Source organism: Schistosoma mansoni, chromosome 2 (genome assembly GCF_000237925.1).
Source record: "Schistosoma mansoni strain Puerto Rico chromosome 2, complete genome".
Taxonomy (NCBI): Eukaryota; Metazoa; Platyhelminthes; class Trematoda; order Strigeidida; family Schistosomatidae; genus Schistosoma; species Schistosoma mansoni.
This window is the reverse complement of record NC_031496.1, coordinates 3,725,751-3,752,907: the sequence shown is the minus strand read 5'-3', so window position 1 is coordinate 3,752,907 and position 27,157 is coordinate 3,725,751. Positions and strand designations below refer to the sequence as shown.

The 27,157-nt window shown below is 36.3% G+C and overlaps 1 protein-coding gene across 1 annotated transcript in view; it reads right to left on the bottom strand.

Annotated features, from left to right (window-relative positions):
• Positions 1–11,708: 11,708 nt before the first annotated feature.
• The window catches only part of Smp_134050 (putative dihydropyridine-sensitive l-type calcium channel), a gene marked incomplete at both ends in the record, with an annotated part of 78,805 nt that continues 63,356 nt past the window's right edge, over positions 11,709–27,157 (bottom strand). The window contains 6 exons of the mRNA XM_018795366.1: positions 11,709–12,655; positions 16,366–16,421; positions 18,254–18,306; positions 20,178–20,256; positions 22,860–22,930; positions 24,121–24,374. Coding sequence (XP_018649686.1) covers positions 11,709–12,655; positions 16,366–16,421; positions 18,254–18,306; positions 20,178–20,256; positions 22,860–22,930; positions 24,121–24,374 — 1,460 coding nt within the window. The remainder of the gene's footprint in view (positions 12,656–16,365; positions 16,422–18,253; positions 18,307–20,177; positions 20,257–22,859; positions 22,931–24,120; positions 24,375–27,157) is intronic.

Genomic DNA, 27,157 nt, shown 5'->3' with positions numbered 1-27,157 from the left:
TTAAATGTTGTCGTTTAATTCTGTGTAGTATTCAGTGGATAAGTTTAAGATATAATGAAGGAGGTAGAATATGATGTGCCTCCAAGTGTCCTGGTACGGCCGACAGTTGGGAGAGTCTGCTCTCCCTCTCGTAATACTCTCATATGACTACGCGTATATAGCCTCTGACAGGGAAGTCCTACTCACTGCCTTCTCGTGGCATTACTGTTGTTTACGAAATTGAGAGGACGAAAAGCCAATGTCCGACATTTTAACTGGGTTGGTGGATGTGGAGTGTCCACCTACGGGAGTTGGAAAACCCTCATTCCAAACCGATGGTGCACATGAGCTCCAGTATCCTAAAGGAACAGATTGGCGTATGAATCAATCGTTGGTCACCGGCTACCATGAGACTGCATCTCCTTACGATGCTTCATTGCCTTGTAGATCAGATCTTCAGGTCAAAGGCTCCGGGTATGCCCCCCTAAGAAAACCACCTGTTTCAGTTTGGGCACCTGAGCAGTATCACAGCCCTCACACAAATCAAATGAGATTTGTATGGCACATATGTATCTGGTGCTTCCTTGTATCAATATTCATGTGTTTAAATAAAATAAGGAGTATGATGTAGAGCAGAACTTATTTCTAGAGTTTTCCATTGGTTAAGCATAGTATAATAGAAGCAGCTTAGTATACTAGTATTCTTAATCATATTATAATACTAACAATGTATAATAAAAGGACTAAAAATCAACAGTGATAAAAGATAGAAATCTAAGTTGTGATGGGAACAATAGAAAAAGCAGAAGCAACAGGTTAGTAAAACAATTAAAGGACTTGACATTTAATGCATCCCTGTTATCTAAATGAAATCATCAAGTCTCAAACAGGACTTCACTGTCTCAGAAGTCCTACAGATCTCTGGCCAATTATTAGATATCGAGGTAGATATATATCTTGTTCCATTTTAACCAACCCCCATCTAATCCAGTTGAAATCACACAACTAGTTGTTAGTTTACCATTCATAGAATATCGTAGTAGGTTTACAAGGTGTAACACGAAATTAGTCTCTCATACGTACCACTATCCATTCATCAAGATTGATCATGGGATCGGTCTATTGCACATATGTAGTTACTCTAAAATATTAGGAACAATATACGTGTAACGTTCGAATTTTTCCACATCATGGTCTACAATTTGGAATCATACAAGTGCTATATATGCTACAGGTTATGTGACATGTTACACAACACCTTTTTTATAATTGTGGGTGCGTTTAGTTCACTTTTAATTATTAAACTAGACATCGGTGTGAACCTATTGGGATCAACATTTATCACTATCGCCCAAAACGTTGGAGAGATGTTACTTTTTATCCACTTCACAAAGAGAGACCGTATCTTCCATCTACGAACCAGTTTAAAGTTAGAAGTTTCCTAGTATTCATCCTTCAAACTATCCCATGTATTTTCTTGGCTAGCGATCGACTCATAAAAACGCATGTCTGTCTAATTCATGCTATGCTTTATTTTTCTACTTTCACCTAGTCTACTAGACTGAACAACTGTGTTGCAAACTGAAGCCGGAAGCTATATTGGTTTGTCTATCCCATTTTTCAGATGTACATGAAGCACAAAAAGATGGCTATAAGGATCAGTGAAGCATTTCAACCCCTTTTACTTGAAAAAGTGAACAACCTATACTTCTCTATGTTTAACGCCAGCTTTGCTTGCTCGGCGGTCCTATCATACATGGACCATGTTTTGTGGGCTTGCGGCTTGTATATCCATAAGTTAATGCATCAAATTGTTGCACACTTTATAGGTAGATAAGTGTATCTTTTACGGTATAAGTAACTTAATTTGATAAAAGTTAGTCGGACTTTTTGTATACACGACAATATTTTTTCAATCATCAGCTTCAACATTGAGGCTTTAACATTCAAGATAAAACCAGTCTACAAGAAGAATTCTAGGTATGATCAGTAAAGTGCACTCGTCCTAAGTAATTTATACTAATCAACGATATCGATAGTCGGCATGGAAATTCTGCAATCGGTTTTCTACAAATCTAGTTACAGTGTTACCTTTTCAAATTGTTGCCTGCATTTGTTTGGAAAGAGATAATAAGAACAGGACTATGCTTAAATGATTTTTATGGAGTCTACTCCCTATTAGTTTAAATACGATGGTTGGGTAATATTTGTTATTTATCCCGGTCGATAAGAGTGAATTAACAGGTGATATTTAAGCTGGACATCTACCACTTGAAAGTTCGTTCGATCTCAGATCACTAGTTTCTTTTGTCTAACCATTAATCACGAAATTGAGCTGACAGTAAAATAACTAGGCATTTCTCTTTAAGCCTTGGTGGCAATTTCGGGGGTATGGCCATAAATCTTGAGGAAGATAATGGTTCGTTTACGTGTTATTGAAATATATACTCATAATGTACAGGTGAATACTTTTCTTCCGAATACACAAAAAAACGCTAAGAAACAATTTGTTTCTGGTCATAACTAGTGATGGCATTGTGATGTGAGTCACTTATATCCACATAAGTAGTATATAACGATGATCAGGCATAGAATGTATTTCAGTAGAAGATCGATAAAGAAAGAACGGGAACGAAATGCAATTGGTATGAAAATGCATGAACAATAATAATAATCGGAGACAATGGACGGATATTTACAGAAGGAACAGTCGAAATTGAGACGATTGATAGCTTGCAAATTGAACAGAAAGGGTTTTGTGGAGATTTCAGTATTTTCATAGTTGAAATCATGAGTCAATTGAAGCTAGACCACCATGGAAAACCTGGAAGTTTGCAAATTAACTATTTACTATATGGATGTTAGATTTTAGTGAGATATTCTGTAATTTTGTGCTCAAATACATTCAATCGTCCTCATTTGTGTTCTTGTTCACTACAACATGACTCTTAGAACTCATTGTTACTGAAAAGGTAATCACTTCAGGAATGATTAACTTTTATATCTGTCTTCGGACAATAGTACCCGACTACACCATTTTTAAAATTATTGATATTATTGGGTGACAAGTTTGACGAATTCAAAAGGGAGGAATGCATGAAAAATTGGACGTATCACAGAAATTCATCTTTACACAAGTCAGATCCTATATACATAATTGATATAAACTATAGGAGGAACTCTAGCATCCATAGCTAGCTTCTATGGTATTTCTAGCCACTTAAAGTTAACTAGCAAAAAAAGTTAGTATACAAATCTTACAATTTTCCACTCTCATCCAACTTAAGATGTAGCAGGATCCAATGCCATCGTTCGGTAACTTCCTCGCTCCTAACGTGATTAACTACAATAGTCGCTGTTTCTCACTAAAACTTATCCCACAACTAGTTGTGAGTATCATTTTAATAGACATTTGCAAGATGTTAACGGTAAAAGTGTACAGACGGCTTTGAGTTAGCCGATTAGAATTAACATGGCGCCTCAATTATTTTTGCATGAAATTGGAAGTGCAGTAAAAGAAAATAGATTTTATGCTATTATGAACTAAGTGGTATTTAGTCTCTAAAGTGCTTGGAATCAATAAAAACATAGCGGGACTATAACTTATGGACAGACTCAAATGCCCTGGTACGGCCGAGAGTGAGGATAGTCCACTCTCCCTCTCGAAATGCTCTCACATGGACACGCGTATATAGCCTCTGCCACACAAGTCCTACTCACTGCCTTCTCGTGACATTACTCTTGTTTACAAAATTGAGAGGACGAAAAGCGAATGTCTGGTGCTTTAACCGGGTCGGCCGATATGGAGAATCCACCTAGAGGAGTTGGAAAACCCTCATTCCAAACCAATGGTGCACATGGGCTCCACGATCCTTAGGGAACAAATGGCGTATGAACCAATCGTTGGTCACCAGCTACCATGGGACTGCATCTCCTTACGATGCTCCACTGCCATGTGGATCAGATCTTTAGGTCAAAGACTTCGGGTGTGGCCGCCTAAGAAAACCACCTGCTTCAGTTTGGGCACCTGGGCAGTATCACAGCCCTCACACAAATCAAATGAGATTTGTATGTCACATATGTATCTGGTGCTTCCTTGTACCAATATTTATGTGTTTAAATAAATAAAGAAATAAATATGGACAGACCAATCAGAATTCAGATAGCGATTTTCGGGTTTCGACACAAAATTGACTCATCCATGTGGCTAAAAAGAGTTTTGGAATTATAGCTAATGTGAGTTCGTGATAAAAAACCTTAACTGTAATTCCTGACCCCAACGTCTAACTTTAAATCCTGATTCCTCAATGACTTTCTTTTGACCCTAACAAGTAGTGGAATTTTCTCAAGGTCACTATTCTATCCACTTAGAGGTAATCTATAATTATAGTCTCACCAAAAATAGATAGTACACAATCAAATTGAATATGACATTGTATGTTAAAGTATTTGATGTGATTCAATAGATGAATTATCAATGGAGTTTGTGTAGTCTAAATGTACATTGTTCTATAATCAATTACTGTTTACCTTGTAGTGACCTACTTTTGTGACGAGAACGCGATTGGTATAATGAAAACAATTATTATTATAACCAATTGTACCAGTGATTGTTTTACTGTACTTGTTTGTTTAAGTATACAAAATACACTTTTCCTTCCGTTGCCTGTGACCTTGCACGAACTTGCTTACGCTTAGCAGTTCCGCTTGTAAAGTTTGGCACGATCTCGGTATTCTTTCGATGATACCACGAGATTGCCAACAAATATATCTTATTTCAAACGTCAACAGCCTTCTGGTTTTTGGCTTACCGAGGGATCATACTCGATATCTGGTACGTATTCTTCTTGTAGTAGTGATCATAGTCAATCGTGACTCGACACCATCTGCAACCGATTGACTGATATAAAACGCTCAATGTTCTCAGTATATGTTCACTATGTCGACTAAAAGGAAGATGTTTATTGTTAAACTGCTGATCACTTAACATAGTATTTCTGTCGATAATGAAAAGTGTCTTGTTTCTTCAAATCCGTGGAAATTTTTGACGTTGACATTATACAACTGAACGTTTCCTCACAATCAACTTCTAAATGATCTGATCAAATCGAGTTTACAAGTACATTAAAATAAAGGATGCCGGCTCAGTGGTCTATCGGTTAGGGGCTCTGGCTCGAGACTGGTAGGTCCTGGGTTCGAATCTCGCGAGTGCGGGATCGTGGATGTGCACTTCTGAGGAGTCCCATAATAGGACGAAATGGCCGTCCAGGTTTTCCATGGGGGTCTACCTTCAATTGACTGATGATTTCAACTTTGAAAAAAAGTGTTTATACAAAGCATAATTACAATGATCGAACTATGAACTTACTGAATCATCGACCATATGACATTTATTTGGCATTAATGGATGTTTTCGATATGCTATTGGTCTTGGTTTTGATTGATCTGGTATATTAGTTAACAAACAATATTAAGGAGAAATATACATTATATCAATGAAATAATTAATTGCCTTCATATTAGTTGTTCATTAAGATATTCACCCAAGGAAGGAAGTTAGTTTATCAACGATGGTATCAATAATGAATTCAGCTATGCGATTATTCTTGTAATGTTCAGTGTCATGATACTTATATCATTCCATAAGTAGAGTATAAAATCTTTAGTTATAAGGTATTTTACCAACATCTTAAATACTTAGAAATAGTTAAATTTACTTGTATCTTCCCATATGCCAATAAGAGACTGATCAATTGTAGTCTTAAATAACAATGGGAAGATACACGTAAACAACATACGCAGATGACATAGTCCTGTTTGATGAAGACGCTGACAAAACGCAGAGTCTTCTGTTAGAACTGAGTAATAATGCCAGGATGTTTGGGATGCGTTTCTCCCCATCCAAATGTAAATTGTTACTCCAGGACTGGCCTGCGTCAACACCTCAACTAAGGATAGGGAGTAAAGTAGTCGAACGCGTGGACAACTTCACTTATCTTGGAAGTCTGATCAGCCCTAATGGGTTGGTATCTGACGAAATCTCAGCACGGATTCAAAAAGCTCGTTTGGCTTTTGCCAACCTACGTCACCTATGGAGAAGGCGAGATATCCGTCTATCAATTAAGGGACGAGTATACTGCGCACCAGTTCGCTCTGTTTTACTTTACGGCTGTGAAACATGACCATTAAGAGTAGAAGATACTCGTAGGTTACTAGTATTTGACCACAGATGTCTTAGAAATATTGTTCGCATCTGATGGGATCACCAGGTAAGTAATAGTGAGGTTAGATACAGGGTATTAGGGAATGATGGTAAATCAGTTGATGAGGTCATGAATCTTCATCGACTGAGATGGTTAGGCCATGTGTTACGTATGCCTGAACACCGATTACCACGACGCGCTATGCTGACTAGTGTAGGGGATGGTTGGAAAAGGGTTAGGGGCGGCCAAACCAAAACATGGCATCAGTGCTTGGAGTCACTAACTTCTAGTCTGAGCCATGTTGGCAGATGCAGACTACTTGGTTGCGGTCCACGTGACTATCGTAACCAATGGTTGGAGACTCTAGGTGGCAACTTGGACCGATGCATAAATGTGCCTGGTGCTACGTTGTAGCTGACTGACTGACAAGCAGATGGCTATCAGGGTTCAGTAGCTAAGTGAATAACGCGATGGCGTTTGAAGCGTACGGTGTTAGGTTCGAGTCTCAGAGTGAACATCAACTCTGAGATGTAGGCACGTCCAGCTGAAGAGTCCCAAAATAGGACGAAACACGCGTCCTAGATTCCACTGCTAGCCACTATCCATCTTTGTTTATAAAGCTTGTGACTTTAGGCAATATCGAGACAGTCTGCACAGGATGCACATGTGGCAATAAGAGACTGGTCAGTCGCAGTCCTAAATAACAATGTTAAGATACAATTAAAGAACACCAAGCGACTATCCATCTTTATTTAAAGTTTCATTTTTCTTTTCTTTGTTATACGTAAACATGTGTGAACTTGGGATTTTGAGTAATCTTTAAGACAATAGTCTTTAATCGACGTAAGCGAAATAACTTACAGTTAGGCTTCGAAAATGAAAGCGCTTTGATTCTGCACAAACATCTGTTTAGTTGGTCTGTGTGGTATTGATATTATGCAAACAAAAGAAACTATTAGAGATTGAAATGTATTTATGGTGTTACCTTTTTTTCGATGTGTTAGAGGATAATTTTTTCTGGTTAGCGTTTTTTTAGTGAGTTGGTTTTCTACGGGACGGGGTCGCTAACTCCATGTCCAACCCTCCTCTCCTTTACCCGGGTTTGGGACCGGCAGTAGCCCCCGGGGGGGTTACAGGCCGAGTTGGTTGAGGCATCATACTTATTACGTTTGATAGTGTTTATAGTGATTATGAAACTCTGTATTCCTATGGTGAAACTAGGGTTATGCTAACTATCTTAGATAACATCATTTCAAGTGTATTAATTTACTGTTAAATAAATACTATCCATTGAGTAAGTACAAATTTGTTTTTCATCCACGTATCTGTTGGAATTCATCAGATTGCATGAAACCAATTATTGTGCCTAAATACGAACCATCGAATGAACGGTTTTCCTTCTTTTATATAGAATTTCACTTTTCCGGGAATTTCTACTGGATAAATATAATATAGACAAATCATAAATTTTGGGTATAATACTAGGTGAATTTAGTACATTTTATGGTCTAGAAGTACTGTGATGTAGTTTTGAAGCTTTTCTACTGTCTCCGTAAAAACAATCTTAATCATTAACTAAGAAGTTAAAGAGTTGCACAAATTGACAACCCACAAATGCACTGGTACGGCCGAGGGTGGGGTGAGTCCACTCTCCTTCACCAGACGCTCTCACATGGCCACGAGTATACAACGACTGCCAGGAAAGTCCTACTCATTTCCTTCTCGTGGCACTACTGTTCTTTACAAAATTGAGAAAACGAAAAGCGAATGTTTGGTGCTTTAACCGGGTCGGTCGATATGGAGAATCCACCTAGAGGAGTTGGGAAACCCCGACTCCAAACCAATGGTGCACATGGGCTCCACGATCCTGAAGGAACAAACGGAGTATAAACCAATCGTTGGTGACCGGTTACCATGGGACTGCATCTCCTGACGTTGCTCCGCTGCCTTGTGGATTAGACTTTCAGATCATAGACTCGGGGTGTAGCCCCCTAAGATAAGCACCCGCTTCAGTCTGGGCACCCAAGCAATATCACAGCTCACACACAAATCAAGCAAAACCTCACTTTTGGAATTATAAGCAAAGATGGATAGTGGCTAGCGGTGGAATCCAGAACGCGCGTTCCATCCTATTTTAGGACTCAAACAAACAATATCAAGTGAATTCCTCCTTTTGGAAGTTTACATGACAAGAAATTCCTTAGGTAACTTTTCTTAAAATGAAGAAAAACAAAACAAAAAAGCCCTGACTAATTTTCCTAAAACTTAGATCATTATCGTAAACAAAGATGGATAGTGGCTAGCAGTGGAATCCAGCTGGACGCGCGTTTCGTCTTATTTGGGACTCGTCAGATGGATGTATCTGCATCTCAGAGTTGATGTTCACTCTGGGACTCGAATCCAGTACCTTTCGCTTCAAACGCCATCGCGTTATCCACTTACCTACTAAGTCCTGATAGCCACTTGCTTGTGCGATGGGGTGAAGTTTAAATTCTCACAGTATGCACATATGCCAATTAGAGACTGACCAGTTGTATTCCTAAACATCGATGGGAAGATTCAAACAAACAATACTAAATGAATTTAGATCATTATTATCAATAATAAATTCATGATTAAGGATATTTGCTATACGTGCACCATAACGAAATCTTTTTTGACAATTACATTTGCATAGAACCGTTTGTGATCCAGATAAAGCTACGTTGATTAATAAGAATAAATTTGTTTTTGGTATTTTTTTAATCCACCAACGTCTGAAAAAGGAAAAATTTGAAGAAATAATTAATATCATAGAAGGGGTTTTTGTGGATATTATGGTAATTTTTAATAATTGAGATCATGAGTCAATGAAGGTAGACTACAGTGGAAAACTTGGAAGCACTGGATGGCCGTTTCATCTTATTGTGGGACTCTTCACAAAAGCCGCCTTCTGATATTAATCAATATATGCCCAGTAGTGACTGGCTCCAAGAGGTATTTCCTGGAGTTCTAGTGAGAAGCAGTGATCGGTAGAGTTCAACCAGGTCTGTTGTGAGATAGTAAGTCACTGAAGACAATGGTGGACGGTTGCTCAATTTCGTGGATTGGTTGAAGATAGACATTAACACCGTTAGATGCCGGCCATCTCAGGGGTCTAGTGGTTAAGCGCTTGCGCGCGAGAGTGATAGGTCCTGGGTTCGAATCTCGAGAGGGAGGATAGCACTGCTGAGGAGTCCCATATTAGAATGAAACGGACGTTTAGTGCTTTCAGGTTTTCCATAGTGGTCTAGCTTCAATTGACTCATGAACTCAACTATTATAATAATTAATACATTGAAATATATATTTTGATTGATTCATTAATTGTTATAATACATAATATGAATCTACCATGGTAATTAAAATATACTAACTTAGCATGAACTCATGGATTAGACTATGAGCGTCATTTGTTCATCTATTCAAGTGAGGATAGGTGAAATGAATCCTTGGTTGATAGGATTCGATCTGCATCAAGAAGGACCAGACATACATGACATTGATTACCACCCAGTGATCAATCAATTGTAAATACATCTCAGTCCTACAGGGGATCAGTCGCAGCTGGGATAGCTCAGTGGTAACGTCTATGACTGTGAAGCTGAGTGACACAGGATCGAATCCATCAAGGAGCATTACTTCCTTCAAGATTACAGGTACACCTTGCTGACGAGTGCCAATTAGCACGAAACCTAGGTTCAGGGTTTGCTGTTGACCACCTCCAACAACCAACTTATCTCAACATAGTGCACACAGTGCCGAGCCACCTAGACTAGTGGCCACATTGCAACTTGATCGATAGCATTCGATCAGCACTAAGAAGGACTTGACACGCATGACATTGATCATCATCTAGTGACCAATCAATTGTGAATCCTCGTATTTGACCATTAAACCAAGTAAAAACAAAATCAATCAGTTAAAATTAAATCTAAGGTCAATATTAATTGGAAATATCTTAATTGTAAAGATTACTTCATTTGATGTATTTCCATCAAATTTCTCTTTAGCTGAAGACTTGATGAATTGTACGTTTTCAGATATCACTCCACCAACGATCGGAGAAATCAAGATGGCCATCGGACAAATGAAGTTTGGGAAAGAGGCAGCACCTGACAACATTTCAGCCGATGCACTAAAGTCAGACATAGATGTAACTGAAAAGATGCTCCATGTTCTATTTGGGAATACTTGGGAAGAGGAACAAGTGTTGACAGACTGGAAAGAAGGACACCTCATCAAGATATTAAAGAAAGGAGATCTGAGCAAATGTGAGAACTACAGAGGTATCACACTACTATCATTAGCAGGAACAGTTGTTGACAGAATGTAGTCAAACCCGATGAAATATTTTAGATGAAGTTCTTAAATGGAAGTTTTATTTGATAAACAATAGAACTATCAAAATAAACTTTCTTTTTTAATCTTGGTAAAGTGGTGAGACTATAATTTATGGACAACCTTTGAACAACTCTAAAGTGACCTTCATAATGTTCATCTACTTACTGGGGCTAAATGAGGGTTGGCGTTTTTTTAGCAAGATTTTTTTCTACAGGATGGTGTTACCGACCCCATGCCTAACTCTGCTCTTTTGACCGGGCTTGGGACCGGCAGTAATTGTAGAAAAGATACAAACTTCAACATACACGAAGGAAAAAGCAAGATCCTCAAATACAACACAGAGAACACCAAGCCAATTACACTTGATGGCGAAATTATAGGAGATGTGAAAACATTCACGTACCTGGGAAGCATCATTGATAAACAAAGAGGATCTGATGCAGATGTAAAGGCGAGGATTGGTGAATCAAAAACAGCATTTCCACAATTAAAGAACATATAAAACTCAAAACAACTGTCAATCAATATCAAAGTGAGAATCTTCAATACGAACATCAACACAGTTCTACTGTATGGATCTGAAGCATAGAGAACTACTACAACGATTGTCAAGAAGGTACAAGTATTTATAAAAATGCCCGGACGGGCATGTAAGATACCTCCTTCATTAAAAAATCTTCGACGTGTCAAAAAATCTCAAATTGAATGTACCAAAAAAACTCATCTCTAAACTTAAAACAGAATATTTATAAACAGTTGTCTACGCAAAATACTCAACATTCACTGACCGGATACTATCAACAACAGCCTTTTGTGGGAGAGGACAAACCAACTTCCATCTGAACAGGAAATTAGGAAAAGATACTTGAAAGGGATTGGACATACATTAAGGAAATCACCAATGTGCATTACAAGGCAATTCCTTACTTGGAATCCTAAAAGGAAGAAGAAAGGAGGAAGGCCAAAGAACACATTACGCCGGGAAATAGAAGCAGATATGAAGAGGATGAATAACAACTGAAAAGGATTATCCAGGACAGGGTTAGATGGAGATTACTGGTGGGCGGACTATACTTCTCCACGAGGAAGTGTAAATGTTAATTATATAACTAAAGATTAATATACAAAAAGATGTATATCATTTTTTTCTTTGTTTTTGAATACTTACCGTCCACCACATTCATTACAATATTCCCCAGTAAAATCATTATCATTCATTGATAGATTATTCTCAGTTGCTTTCAATGGACTATGATGATCATTCGGGAATTGTTTTGATTTGTTTAATATAACATTATATGTAATAAATCTTTCTGTACATGATGTTAATGGTTGTTTACAATCTTCTAAACGATTAGCTAAATGTGGCATACGTTCTCTAACAATTTCACATATTGCTTCACATGCATAACGTCCAGTAAAACTACTAGTACCAGCACCTGAATGACAACGTTGTTGTACAGAACGATGAACACATGCTAATAAACTACCTGGTATAAGTTTATTACCTTTATTGAATATGCTAGAACCTATATTGATTGATGTTGTATTAGTTAATTCAGGATAATTGATCACTTCATCTGTAGTACTGTTATTATTGTTGATCATATTACCATTATCTAATTGTAAATCTAATATAGATTGAATTTGTATAGTTTGTTCTTTACGACATGTTTCTATAGCTGTTAATGCTTTTAATTGAGTATCATATGGATCATAATCTATTTTACCATATAATTCATCAATAGATTCTTCTTTTAATTCAGGGATTAATGGACTTTCAATGATTGATTTATTCTCATAAGATTCTTTATCAATTATCTTTGGATCATCTTCAATGAATTGTTTCTCGGTGATATGAATATAAGATGGTCTTTCATGGATCACATTATTTATTAAGGTATTATCATATGGATATTGATTGGATAGATCTTGATATCGATTATTGATTTTTTTTGTATTTTTTTGATCTAGATTATTATAATAAATTAAATTTTGACGTATCATAAAATCTTCTGATGGTAAATTATTTTCTTTATTTGTATATGATGTAAATGTTTCTTTATGATCATTATCTATTAAATCTTCTGTTTCTGAATATAGACCCCATTCTATGGAAAAGAAAAAAAAAAGAAGGAGGATTATTTTGATGGTAAGGTTCATTCATGAGTTGATGTAAGATGGAAAACCTGGAAGTACTGGATGGTTGTTTTGTTCTCATATGAGACATCTCAGTAGTGTGCATCCACGATCCTGCACATTGGATTCGAACACAGGATCTTTGGTCTCATAAGTGAATGATTAACTTCTAGACTACTGAGCTGGCATCCAACGGTGTTAATTGTTATGACTTTACAAAATAAACAAAGGACGTATGCTGATTCGTTATTGATCTTTATGTCCGGCTTTTATCACGTGAATTACCCACCAATTGAAATACGACTTGTCTAATCTTATTACTGTGCCAAATCAATGACGTTCAACTGGTATGAGTAGTCTAGCGTCCTTATTGGTCCCTTTTCCGCTTAGCCCTTCCAATTGAGTCTAAAACATCAATTACAGCTTCTGTTATGCGAATCATTTATTTCAAGCATACTCGGTTTATATACCAGCTAAACAGACTACATCATACCATAAAATGGGAAATAACATTTATATAAGATCGAGTCAAATGTGGGAGACAATAATCAATAAACTGAGTATAATTTAGGGACAGTAAATCGTACAGTAATAATTCATAGGTCAAAATGAAGCTTATAATAAGATGAATATAGATATACATAATCTAATTACTCAATAGTTAAACAATAAGAAGATATATAGAATAATCGTCTATTAATAGGTCCTGGGAGTTACCTGTACTTATGTCTTCACTAGGATATAACATTAATGTCTAACTTCAACAAACAATCCAAGAAATCATGCTACTCTCCACCATTGTCTTCAGTGAGTTACTATCTTACAACAGATCATATTTTTATTCAACTCTAGGAATTTTCATACTTTTCCACCTCTATATATACACGCATATTCATATACTAATAAAAATCTACCTAATGAATTAACTAAAGCGGTAATTATTCCACGAAATTGCGCAACCATCTTCCATTGTCAAAGGTAGGTACCTATCTCTATTCGACACAAATTAGCTGCATTAGTTATGGCTTCCCAATAAAACTCTAGGAAATAATCTTGGAACCAGTCACTTGTGAACATTTGATGATTATGAACAGAATGGGGTTTATGGAGATTGTACTAATTTTAATAGTTGAATTCATGAATCAATGTAAGCTAGATCACCACTAAAAACTTGGAAGTATTGGATGGCCGTTTCATCCTGATAAGGGACTCCTCAGCATTTAAAAATTTGTTGGTTATTTCAGTTTTATAGAAATATCAATATGTATTAGTCCAATAAACTACGCTTAAATTTACTTTATTGAATTTAAGACTTGGTTATTTAAGGAATTCCATATTCAATACGGTTATACTGTCTGTTACAATGATTCCGATTTGTTTATTTGTCTTAATAATAAAAGACACTGGGCTTTCAGGATAAATTAATATTCCATACAGATGTCAAATCTGAAAAGGAATAACTCTTTCTCAGATTAAAGATCAGTGATCTTAGGGAGTATAATGAAGGTACCGAACTAAAGTTGGTGACAACTAACCAAGTAATAGTAAATGTTTTGAGAAAATATGAATTAAGAAAATGTTATGGAGGTTATTCTTTAAAGAAAGGAATGACTAAAAACTAGATAATTAGATTTCTTCTTAACACTTTCTTATAGCTTTGTTTGTTTACTTAAAATAAAATACAATACTAGATACTTTGGGAGAGTTTATCACATAATTAGAATAAAGTAACTTTATGGAATTGAGCAATTGTTGAAAACTATAGGAAGTCTGAATCCACTTAGTATTGTTTGTTTGGATCTTCCCATTGATGTTTTTAGGACTGCAACTGGTTAGTCTCTAATTGGCATATGTGTATACTGTGTGTATTGCCTCGATATAGCCTTAATTCACAAGCGTTGTAAGCAAATATGGGTAGTGGCTAGTAGTGGAATCCAGGAAGTGCGTTTCGTCCTATTATGGCTATATCAAGGCAATACACACAGTATGGACATATACCAATAAGAGATTGATCAATTTCAGTCCTAAATATCAATGGGAAGATTCAAACAAACAATACCCAAGTGAATTTAAACTTCACCCCATTGCACAAGCAAGTGGCTATCAGGACTCAGTAGCTGAGTAGATAACGCGATGGCGTTTGGAGCGAAAGGTACTGAGTTCGAGTACCATAGTGAACATCAACAACTCTGAGATGCAGTTGTACATTCAGCTGACGAGTCCCAAATAGGACGGAACGCGCTTCCTGGATTCCACTGCTAGCCACTATCCATTTTTGCTTACTATAGAATGTCTGGTTTATACTTTATTGAAATATCGTTTCAAACTACTATTAAATATTAAAAGTAGTTAAAATGAATTTGCGAATAAATTTTCGTTTGGCATAAGCAGCTCGAATGAGATTTGGAAGTTCTTACATATATATTTGCTTTAAAGATTTTCAAATATAATAAAATTTCTTATTATACGGCGGATTTATCATAAACTGGAGGTTATCATCAAGGAAACCTGTTTGATTTAGTTTATGCCTTTTATGATCACCAATGTTAACAAACTAGAGATTATTGACTTTTCTTCATATTATTTGAACTAGTATTAAGTACTGTTTTAAACAAATCCTTTAATAATAGTTTATTTGGGTAGCATTTAGACATGGTACTGAGTGAAACAAATGTCAATTTTCAAGTGATCACCATGTATCACAAAATTACAAATGTTTTGTTGATAATTTCAATCAAGTAAGGATACTACATTTAGGCTGAATGATCATAAACGTCATAGAATCATGTCTTATTATTCGAACTAGTAAACGAAACATCACATTAGCAAAGGAAGCGCGCGTCCTGGACTCTACTGCTAACCACTTTCCGTTTGTGATTATAAAGCTTGTGACTTCAGGCAATATCGAGGCAGTCCGCACAGGATGCACATATGATAATAAGAGAGAGACTGATAAATTGCAGTCTTAAATAACAATAGGAATATATAAGTAAACGACACCAAGTGAAATTAAACTTCACTCCGTTGCACAAGCACGTGGCTATCAGGACTCAGTAGCTAAATAGATAACGTGATGGCGTTTGAAGCGAACGATACAAGGTTCGAGACCCAGAGTGAACATCAACTCTGAGATGCAGGTGTACATCCATCTGGCGATGTCCCAAATAGAACAAAACGCGCGTCCAGCTGGATTTCACTGCTAGCCACTACCCATCTTTGCTTAAAACAAGCTTGTTTTCAAATTAATGTGTATCATATAGAAGTAACAACAAGATCAATGTTTTTCATAGCATATAACTACTCCATAAACACATCATGAAGCTTATTTATCAGGATTAGAGCCTCATCTAATACATGAGAGCAATATATACTATGCAATTGCTTTGACTAAACAAAATGTGAATTATCCGGTAAGGATATATTTTAAGTTTTAATTAAATATAAAGAGGAATTTAATAGTTGAATTCATAAGTCAATTAAACCTAGACCTCCATGGAAAACCTAAACCCAATGGATGGTCATTTCTTCCCAGTATGAGATTCCTCAGCAGAGAGCATTCACGATCCTGCTCTCGGGACTCAAGAATTCGACTATTAAATTACTAAAATTTCCAACTATCTTTCATTGATTTTTTTTGAATCATATATGTACAAGAAGCAGCAAACAAACTGAAATAACTTACTTTGACCAAATGTGATCCTATACGACAAGAGATCTTCAACAAAACCAAACATAAATCTATTGAATGATTAAAAATAAGAAAAAAGTATATGAAACATTGTCACAATCTATTACTAATTAAACTGTCAATAAGCAATCTTGAGTTCACCAGCCTCCAGATGAAAAGGAAATTAGGAAAAGACGTTGGAAGTGGATAGGATATATATTGATGAAATTACCAAACTGCATCATGAAGTAAGCGCTAACTTGGAATCCGGAAAGGAAACGGAAGAGAGGAAGGTTAAAGAACACACTGCATCGGGAGATTGAAGCAGATATGAAAAGGATGAATAACGATTGGAAAGAACTGGAAAGGATTGCCCAGGACAGGTTTGAATGAGGAATACTAGTGGGTGACCTATACTCCATAACGAGGGGGAACAGGCGTAAGTAACCTTGAGTTCATTTGATAATTCATTGGATAATAATTGAATTCTAAACATTTACGAACTGGGGAGAAACATAATTATCTTAACACCATTTTCTTTCAACTCAATGATTAATATTTTGGAAATCAACAATTGAACATAGAAGATTTGCTCTTTCTTTGAATGAGCATTGAATTCACTCCAGGATTCTAAAATTCATACATTAATTTGTATTGAAGCTATCGACATTTTATAATCAGTCAATGTCTTTGATAGGTTGTAGGAAGGTGATTATACATCCTTCTGATAAGTTCTTTGATTTGATTGAAATAGCTCATATACACATCCTTAGTACTAATCGTATTCGACTTTATTCATTCTACGTAATGCTAACGTGATTTGTCAATAGTATAATGTATACGAAGTAGATAGGATATACACTTCATTGGCATCATTATCATTTGATCATAGTGGAGTCAATAACGGGCACTAAAGTGCTAAGCCTGATTGATAGCTATTAAAGTGGTGAGCACATACTGACAGTACTGAATACTTTTAGGATAATACTCTTTGAGAACTTTGATGAGTTAGTTTGTAATTAAAACTTAAACATTTGCTGATGGCACCGACATTACTCTGAGTTCCCAGTAGCGTATAGAAACACTGAATATTAAAAGAACTACTGATATGTAGAATTGGAAATCCTAATATCATCCTTCAACATTTTAACAGCCTTCAAATGTTAGGGGGGGGGTAAATTTTCCTATCGTCTTGAATAAGCAAACAATACGTAAACTTAAGGTTGAGTATATTTATGTTGATAATCAAAGCTCTATACTGCAATATATCTCAAATTAGATTTTATTTACAGCATAGTAGGTGAAAGCTAGTAACTATTTTAACCAAAGGTAAGTTTAAATTTCTTTCTGTGGACTTGAAGAAAACTACTCATAAGTCATTTTACACTAATCGGTCAAATACGAATATATTGAATAAATTATTTAGTAAAGTATGAACATGTAAATAGAAAGTAATCTAGCATCTTAATGATAGACGTAAGGTTTCAAGATGAAAGAGAATTCGATGACCAGATTTTCAGCCTACGGGTCAAAATGACTGAAATCTGTCCCAATGCTCATAGACTGTTAACATACAATAGAATCAGTATCCAAGAATCCATATGAAAAGGACTATTAAAATTCCTGAATGTTGATACATCTTTCATGAGTAGCTTTATTCTCCTGTCAGTTCTTAAGGAAATCAGTAAACAAATGACTTACTTAGTAGAAGATCCAAATTTAGAAGTCATAATAGTCCTTGTTTTCAAAGTTATTATGGACATCCAACTGACGATTGATAAAGAAAAACTGTATAAACTAACCCATTTGTCAAATTAAGTCAAGAACTTTGAAATATATAAAGGTCTGTAGACATATAACATGAGAAATCGAGTATTGAATAATCAGGGTCAGAGTCACTTACAAGGTTATTTCATTTACGAACCATATAATTATTTTCCATACAATTCGAAATGGCTAAAATGTAAAGAAACACGGGGAGAATAAGGTACTTTGATCATGTACTATATTCACTAAATAATTGATAAGATCATTGACCAGACCATCATGGAAATCCTCGAAGCACTGGACGACCGTTTCGTCCTATTGTGGGACTCCTCAGCAGTGCGCATCTCCGATCCCGCCTCGACTTGTGAGATAGTAACTCACTGAAAACAATGATGGATGTGTCACCCGATTTCGTGGATCGGTTGAAGTTAGACATTAACACCGTTGGATGCCGGCTCATTGGTCTATCGGTTAAGTGCTCGCGCGCGAGACTGGCAGGTCCTGGGTTCGAATCTCGTGAGGCAAGGTCGTGGGTGGGCAATGTTGAGGAGTCCCACAATAGGACGAAACGGCCGTCCCAGTGCTACCAGGTTTTCCATGGTGGTCTAGCTTCAATGGATTCATGACATCAACTGTTAAAATTACTATAATATCCACAAAACCCTTTCTGACATTATTCTTTTTGTGTCAATAACTAAAAGTATCACGAAGTGAGGATAAAAGGATTTCCTGAAATACTTCAAGCCACGTTTTGTAACGAATGATGGAAACAGACAAATTTAACCTTTCACACATGTAGAACCTAAAGAAGATATTTCGAACAATCCGATTGTATAACATCCCACTGTGTCTATCAATCCATATGCATGTGTGGAAACACATACATAGGGAGGAGTAATCGTGATCTGAAAGTAAGGGTAGTGAAACACATACCTAAATGGCTTCAGAAGTAAAAAAGGAATTCCTATGGTCAAATAAGATCACATGATAAACAAATATCTTCCACCATTGCGGAATATTTGGTTGAGACTGGTCATTAAGTTGATATCAAGTCAGAATTTGTAGTGTTGTACAAAAGCCTTCAAGGGCGCATACTAAGGTTTATTGAAGCCTTGGCTATACAGAAACTGAAATCCCCTTTTACGTTTTCAAGAACAATTTTTTCTTATTCTTAATCTACCCTGGTAATACTGATTTATTATCCAGACTGGTCATCACATTGTTTTTGTGTACTCTATTTTTAATATTTGAGATCATGACTCTAGACCACCATGAAAAACTTGGAAGCATTGGACGGCCGTTTCGTCCTATTGTGCGACTCCTTTTCTTTGTTACGGTTTATCTTTGATCTGTCTAGTTGACCTTTTAGTTTTCGTATGCAAATGTCTTAACAAGTATATGTGTGATCAAATGGGATCAAAATGTATTGCGTTAGTCAAAATCGAACAGAATACTATACACAAATATGTTGAGAAGCATGTACAAACACAGTAAAACTGATATGGCGAATTCTGTTTACAAATACCTCCAAAAACACAAATAAATAATATGATTAGTCAATAAGTAGCACTACTGTGGTGTGGGTTGCTTATATCCACATAAGTAGTATATTACGATGGTCAGGCATAGAATGTATTTCAGTAGAACATCGATAACGAAAGAACGGAAATGGAACGCAATTGGTATGAAAATGCATGAACAATAATAATAGGAGACGATGAACTGATATTTGCAGAAGGAACAGTCAAGATTGAGACAACTGATTGATAGCTTGCAAATGAACTATTTAGTGTATGGTTGTCAGATTTTAGTGAGATAGTCTATAATTTTGTGCATAGATACACCAGTTCCTTCAAGAATACAGGTATACCTTGCTGACGAGTGCCAAGTAGCACGAAACCCGGGTCCAGGGTTTCCTGTTGACCACCATCTTATACATTCGATTGTCCTCACTCGTCTTCTTGTACACTACACTACTAGAACTGGACATAACTTCATCAATATATGAATATGTCTAATGGAATTTGTAAGTGTACATTTTATTATAAAGAATCACTTACTGGGTATAAATGATTTCCGAAATTAGGAGTTTCTTGTGATGTTTCAATGCAAATTCCTTGGAAATCATACAAATATATCCTAATAGATTTTTAAATAAAAAGAGGGAAAATTATCAGATAAAAGGTGTATAAAAACAAGAAATTACTACTGAATATTTGAGTTAGTGGTTAAAGTACAGTATAGATCACCAACGTAGATGATCTATGTCAAATGATTTGGGGCCTACTCGAGTTAGATGGGAATGATGTGACCAATAGCGAACGTCGAAGTCACACCTATAGTGGATTACCTCTTCGTCGTATCAAGGTACTATGGATGTTTTGAAGACCGTACAATACAAAGGACGTTATTACGGAAATATATTAGTAAGAATGACTACAGAGGAGATAGTGAGACTACCACTGCATGAGTCAGTCCGTGGAGTATGATTAACTGATGCGCGTTGGTTTTCCTTGACTTTGACAGCGATCGATGATCTGTTCAATATTCAGTGACCCAAATGCCGAATGATTTGGCTAGAGCTCAGTGACATTTCACTGGTCCTACAACATGAATTTCAATCACTGGGTTTTAGATTAATATACTGTTTTCCAAACTATGGTTTAAGCAACCACTTAGTTTTTCTAAATTTCACATAGAAAGTGTAGCTAACGGCTGAGTGTGCAAATCCATGCTAACCCAACTTGTCCAGAACACAACTACACCAGGAAATATGATGGCAGTGAAACGATCTGTGAAGGTGATACCATGTTAATCAGTAGTCACCAAAGACATCTGGAAAAAGGGGTGATGCACTTCAAAAGACCTCTTAACCATACAACTGTTCTAGGAAAATTGAACACACAGTCCTGTGTTTCTTGGTAAACAATAATCCTCTTAAAACTGAGAAACGCCGGATGGAAATCCAACTAGTGAAATCAATTCAAACGAACTATTTTCATCTCTTTTCAAGAACTAATGAGTTAACCAGCTGGAGCATTTAAGTTGATAGAATAGAATGAGTGTTCTGTCATTCTGGAATAAAACGGTTATCGTATTTTATCTCCTAAATGACTATGTAATTCAAGTGAGAAGCATTGGGATTTTCATCTTTTACAAGTCACATTGAAATAAATCTTTTACAATATACTGAGTAGTGTGTGAACTATGTGAAAAACTGTCTCACAAGGAACAAGCCTAATTTCACTTAGATTGTCAGTGCACAGACCGCGCTTTCACCTTCATACCAATGCTTGAACATCAACATATGTGTTTTTGATAAACAATCATTGAGTATCTTGACATCAGAGTTACTTTCAGTTCCATAGATAAGGCTGTAAGCTAGAAGTACATGCTATTAATAAAGTCCATAAAAATCGCTAAATATCTCAGGTAGAATGAAGTGTTACGATCACCTCTTTATAGAATCTCAAAACACCAGAAAGTTAGGACAATGTAACTCCTGCTTGTTATTCTTCTTTAATTCACTCATCAATGACATTCTGGAAGCACATCTAGAAGAGTACATGATATTTTATGTGTTTTTTTTAAATATATAGAGATGGTCTTTACGATAATTACTATGTGGACGACTCAGTTTCATTATTGAACAATATTCATGTAATTGATGATTAGTATGCCATGTTCTTCGCACCATAAAGACGTAAAGTATCATAGCAAGAGTTATACAAGCCTTTAGCGCTCTCACTATTTATGCTAAACCTTTGGAATTAATCAATATTCCTGTATCTGAATGGATATATGAAAACTTACAATGGTGTAGCACATGGGATTAATCTCTCTATGATAAAGTCCATAACTAATGATGTCACCTTTGGCTGTACCACGATGTTACCTTAGACATACGAGTCTAGATCAGTCAGTCAGTCAGTCAGCTACAACGTAAGACCAGGCACAAATATGCACTCGTCCAAGTTGCCACACCTCATTAGCACAACAAGATGAACACCGAATTCATAGATGTAGTTAATTTAGTGGTGGTAATATATAAAAGATAGGTTGTGTATAAGGATATAGTACAGGAAGAAAGATATGAAGGAATTTTAATCTTATAGTCTAAGGGAAAACAGGCAGTATATACACTTACGCCATTGTGATCGATTCTGAGATATGTCACACAGAATCTCCAACCATTGGTTATGATGGTCGCCCGGACCCCAACCACGTAGTCTGCATCTACCAACATGGCTCAGACTAGAAGTTAGTGACTTCAAGCACTGATGCCATGTTTTGGTTTGGCCGCTCATAACTCTCTTCCAACCATCCACTATACTAGTGAGCATTGCGTGTCGTGATAGCCGGTGTCTAGACATACGTAATACGTGGCGCAACCATCTCAGTCGATGAAGATTCACAACCTCATCAACGAGTCTAGATACACAGTGATGTATTGGAAGCAGTGATGTTGTTGAATTTTGAAAGTTGGATATGGGTGAGGATATTCAACTGTTTTTGTTTTCCAACATAGTTGTTTCTAGTAGAAAAACTTGTCATGTAATATATCCCTTGTCGTTTTAGTCTATTCAGGCTACCTTCATTTAAACTCAACCCCTAAATCAGAAACACTGTTATAATTCAAATTAAAATGAGTTTGGTAAATGTTCTGTTATCTAGATCAGTTTGCCATATCATACAAACGTATGTGCACATCCTTAGCTACAATTATACATGAATTTACTTACTCATTCAATATAGAATGTTTGACCAAATCTTCAACAAGTGCACAGTTAATTTCTTTTAAACTTTGTCCTACCTGAAATTGTTTTAAACACAAAAACGAGTAGTTTGTACACTGTATTTCACAGTATGAAATATTATAGGGGTTAAACAAATATAATGACAACATATGTAAAACTACTCTAAACTGACTAGCTCAGTTGAATCAAGATAGTTACAAAGATTAAGGTAGACTTAGTTGAGATCCAGAATAATGTGTCTGTGAATCACTATCTTTTGGCACTTACTTAAGAATAAGCACTACCATTCGTATCAATAATTAAATAACCCCCCGCATCTAGGTGTGTAAACACTTTTAGATGTATGATTCTCATTAGATGCTTATCATAAGCGCTGATAATTATAGGTCTAATCAAACCAATAACCAGTTATTCATGTTAACAGGGTAGTTATGATAAACAGCTAGTTTAGACATGTTCAACTATTCGAATACATTTTTTCATTTAATTGTGCCCCCAAATGCCCTGGTACGGCCGAGACTGGGGAGAGTCCGCTCTCCCTCTCCAAATGCTCTCACATGGCCACGTGCATACAACCATTAACAGGGAAGTCCTACTCACTGCCTTCTCCTGCCATTACTGTTGTTTGCAAAATTGAGAGAAAGAAAAGCGAATGTCCGGTGCTTTAACCGGGTTGATGGACACGGAGAGTTCACTTAGGGGAGTTGAAAAATCCTGATAACAAACCAATGGTGCACATGGACTCCACGATCCTGAAGGAACAAACTGAATATCAACCAATCGTTGGTGACCGGCTACCATGGGACTGCATCTGCTTACGTTGCTCCGCTGCCTTGTGGATTAGACCTTCAGATCATAGGCTCGGAATGTGGCCTCCCTAAGAAAACCACCTTTTTCAGTCTGGACACCCTGGCAGTATCCCAGCTCACACACAAATCAAGTGACTTGTGTGGGGCATATGTATTTTGTGCCCCTTTTGTACCAATATTTAGGTGTTTAAATAAATAAATAAATAAACGTCTACGTCAGGACGATCGATCGATTTAAAAAAATGATGTTCTGAATTCTTCATTCAACCTTCAGAACCTGAACTAAAAGTGAGACTTAGTAGAAGAAAATGAATCTTCAAAATTCATACATTAGGAATATCAAAAATCAGCTATTCAAAACTGTCTATAACCTAGTTTCTCTTTCAGAATCATTTATAATTTCCAAATATATCTCGCGATTATTAAAGACTAATTACCTCTTTCTCGCCTACATTTGATGCCAAAATCATTGCAGCTTGATTAATAATATAACAATCGAAACCAGGTTCACCACAAACATGACATTTACCCGTAAAACATGTATTTGTTATACGATTAAATTCATTTTGTATTTGTGTATGTGTAATTTGTAATCCAACTATACCCATTGGTGTTTTACTTGGTTCATGGAATACGGTAGTTGTTAAGGTAACAGGTACATTTAACTTTTCACTAGAAAAATGACGAAATACTAAACAGAGAGAAAAGTAATTTAAAGGATTTACTTTATATGAATGAAACAAGTCGTAACTCAATATAAGTAGTCAGTTTACAGATGAATTTTAACTATCGGTTAAGTGCTCCGGCGCGAGACTGGTAGGTCCTCCATTCGAATCTAGTGAGTGCGGGATCGTGGATGTGCACTGTTGAGAGGAGTCCCACAATAGGACGAAACGGCCGTCCAGTTCTTCCAGGTTTTCCATAGTGGTCTAGCTCCCAATTGACTCATGATTTCAACTATGAGAATTTTAACTTGACGAATATACCTTGGCTGACATATCCCGAATAGATCTTCATTAAATAACCATTAAAAACCAAGAAAATTGTTGAATAGTTATTTTGTGTAACGGAGTTGAAATCGCTATGTATGCTGTTACTAATAGATTCTATTTTCTTTCTATTGCAGGGCAACTAAGGATAAACTTTTTGGAGGAAGAAGAGAAAACACTACGTACACTGAGCTTACAGGATGACTTATAAGACTACTTTGTAAACTGACTGTTTCCCTCTGTACTCTCTCTCCCCGAGAATTGTGATTTTGAAAATGAAGAGGCTCGTGATTTCCACTCCGTGTTCTCTCTTGGTGTGAAGTTCTCGATTAACACTGTGTGTTGTGCTTTTAGATCTGTCGTGCCCTTTTCCGACCGCTGATTTCACGTGTTACATTTGTTTTAGTATGGAACTCCTCGGTAGTTCAAATTATGGACTCTACTGGGAACTGAACCTAAGATCTTCAAGTTTCGAGATGAACACTTAACAATTAGATCATTGAGCTGACATTTACTGATTTACATGTCTAACTTCAATCATTTGACAACATTAATAGACCATCAACGGTTATTTCCGGTGGTCGAAAATGAATTCAGAACAGAGAGTACAACCAAGAAATTTAAAGTTTTAAACAATAGAACAAAACGAAAGTGAAGAAGAAAAAATAAGAAACAATCATTTGCAGAAGAATATGCTAACCAATCGTGATAAGATAATAGACAACTAGACGATACAACAAATGTAGATTGTTATCAGAATACGCTATATTTTTGTGGAGATTTCAGTAATTTTATAGTTTAAATCATGAGTCAATTGAAGCTAGACCACTATGGAAAACCTGGAAGCACTGGACAGCCGTTTCTTCCTATTGTGGGACTCCTCAACAGTGCGCATTCACGATCCCGCCTAGCGAGATTCGAACCTAGGACCTATCAGTCTCGCGCGTGAGTGCTTAACCACTAGACCAGTGCTTCCAGGTTTTCCATGGTGGTCTAGCTTCAATCGATCAATGATTTCAAATATAAAATGTAGATTGGTTGAACAATAAAACTAAAAGCAGAAACAAATTCATACCTCAAATTACTCAAGATTGACTAAATGGTTTCCCAAACTAAGAAATAAAAGTACTTGTTACCGATAACTTGCTTAAACATAGGGGATAGGATATGTGAAATGTTAAGGTTTCAAGGGTAAATTTGAAGAAATATTGCTTACCCTAGAGTATGAAGTTTCGGTAGGGTATTTTGATCATATTAAGAGTATCTCTGTATTTATTCAGTAACTACTCATATATGAGAATTAGGTACACATGAGTTTATTTTGTAATATCAGGAATGTAGGGTTAGTGTTGATGATAGTGAAGATGAGTGTGACATACTTATATTCTACGTTTATAAAGTGGTGTATCTCGTGAATGTCAACATGTACGGAGTTTTATTCAAAGTAAACTTCTGTTACGTCCTTGACTTGTCTACGTCTACCCATTTTCGTGCCGAGGATAACTTGTCTAATGTGGATTGAGACCTTGATGCGATAGGCTGACTGGCTTAACCTTGAGGCCAGTATGTGTGAGTTCGAAGTGGGGTAGAGAGAAGGAAACTAGACAAGACAACTGGAAAACTACTCGCTTTATTCCAAAATCCGATCTGGTACCCGAATTCAGATTAGTGTAAAAAGATACAAGAATAAATAGATGACTAACCCGACCACAAAGTACAACAATTGGAAAAATACAATTATTTCCAAACTGGGCATTGAAGTAGAACAATGGATTACGAAAGATTACATTTGAATTACAATACCTTTGGAACAGAAAGATGTGTGACAGTGAATCATACATTAAATGGAAGCTTATGATCTGTAGAATAGACTAAAGGCAAAAGTAAATGTTACAGTTCTACAAGCTTTGAATTAAATGAAATAACGTCCCCAAAAACAGCTTCCGTAGTTTGTCAAGGCTTCTTATTTCTCTGTTCACATCAACTTCTAACATATTTTTCTATGTTAGATCGTGGTAATAAACATCTCATATCATTTATGAACTGTTTGATAGTGTCATGGTAACTGGTAATCTTAATTAAATCTTATGATTCTGTAGTTGATCACTCCTCAATGATATTGATTGAATAATTAAACCAATCTACAAAATAGTCGTCAGAAATATCATTCTCTGATATTCAATGTTTGAAATTCATAAGGAGATACCAATAAAGGTGAAGCTTTGTTGAAATGGCTTATGTGGAACTATGGTTTGGAGTTTCGGGTACCTCACTTTCAATGATTTCGCTATAATGGTAAACCTGAACACTGAGTGTTGTTTACTTGTATCTTCCAATTGTCATTTAGGACTGCAATTGATCAGTCTCTCACTTATTGGCATATGTGCATCCTGTGCGAACTGCCTCGATATTGCTTTAAGTCACAAGCTTTATAAACACCTACACTTTATATCAAGATCCAACAGATGATATAGACACAGGTTAC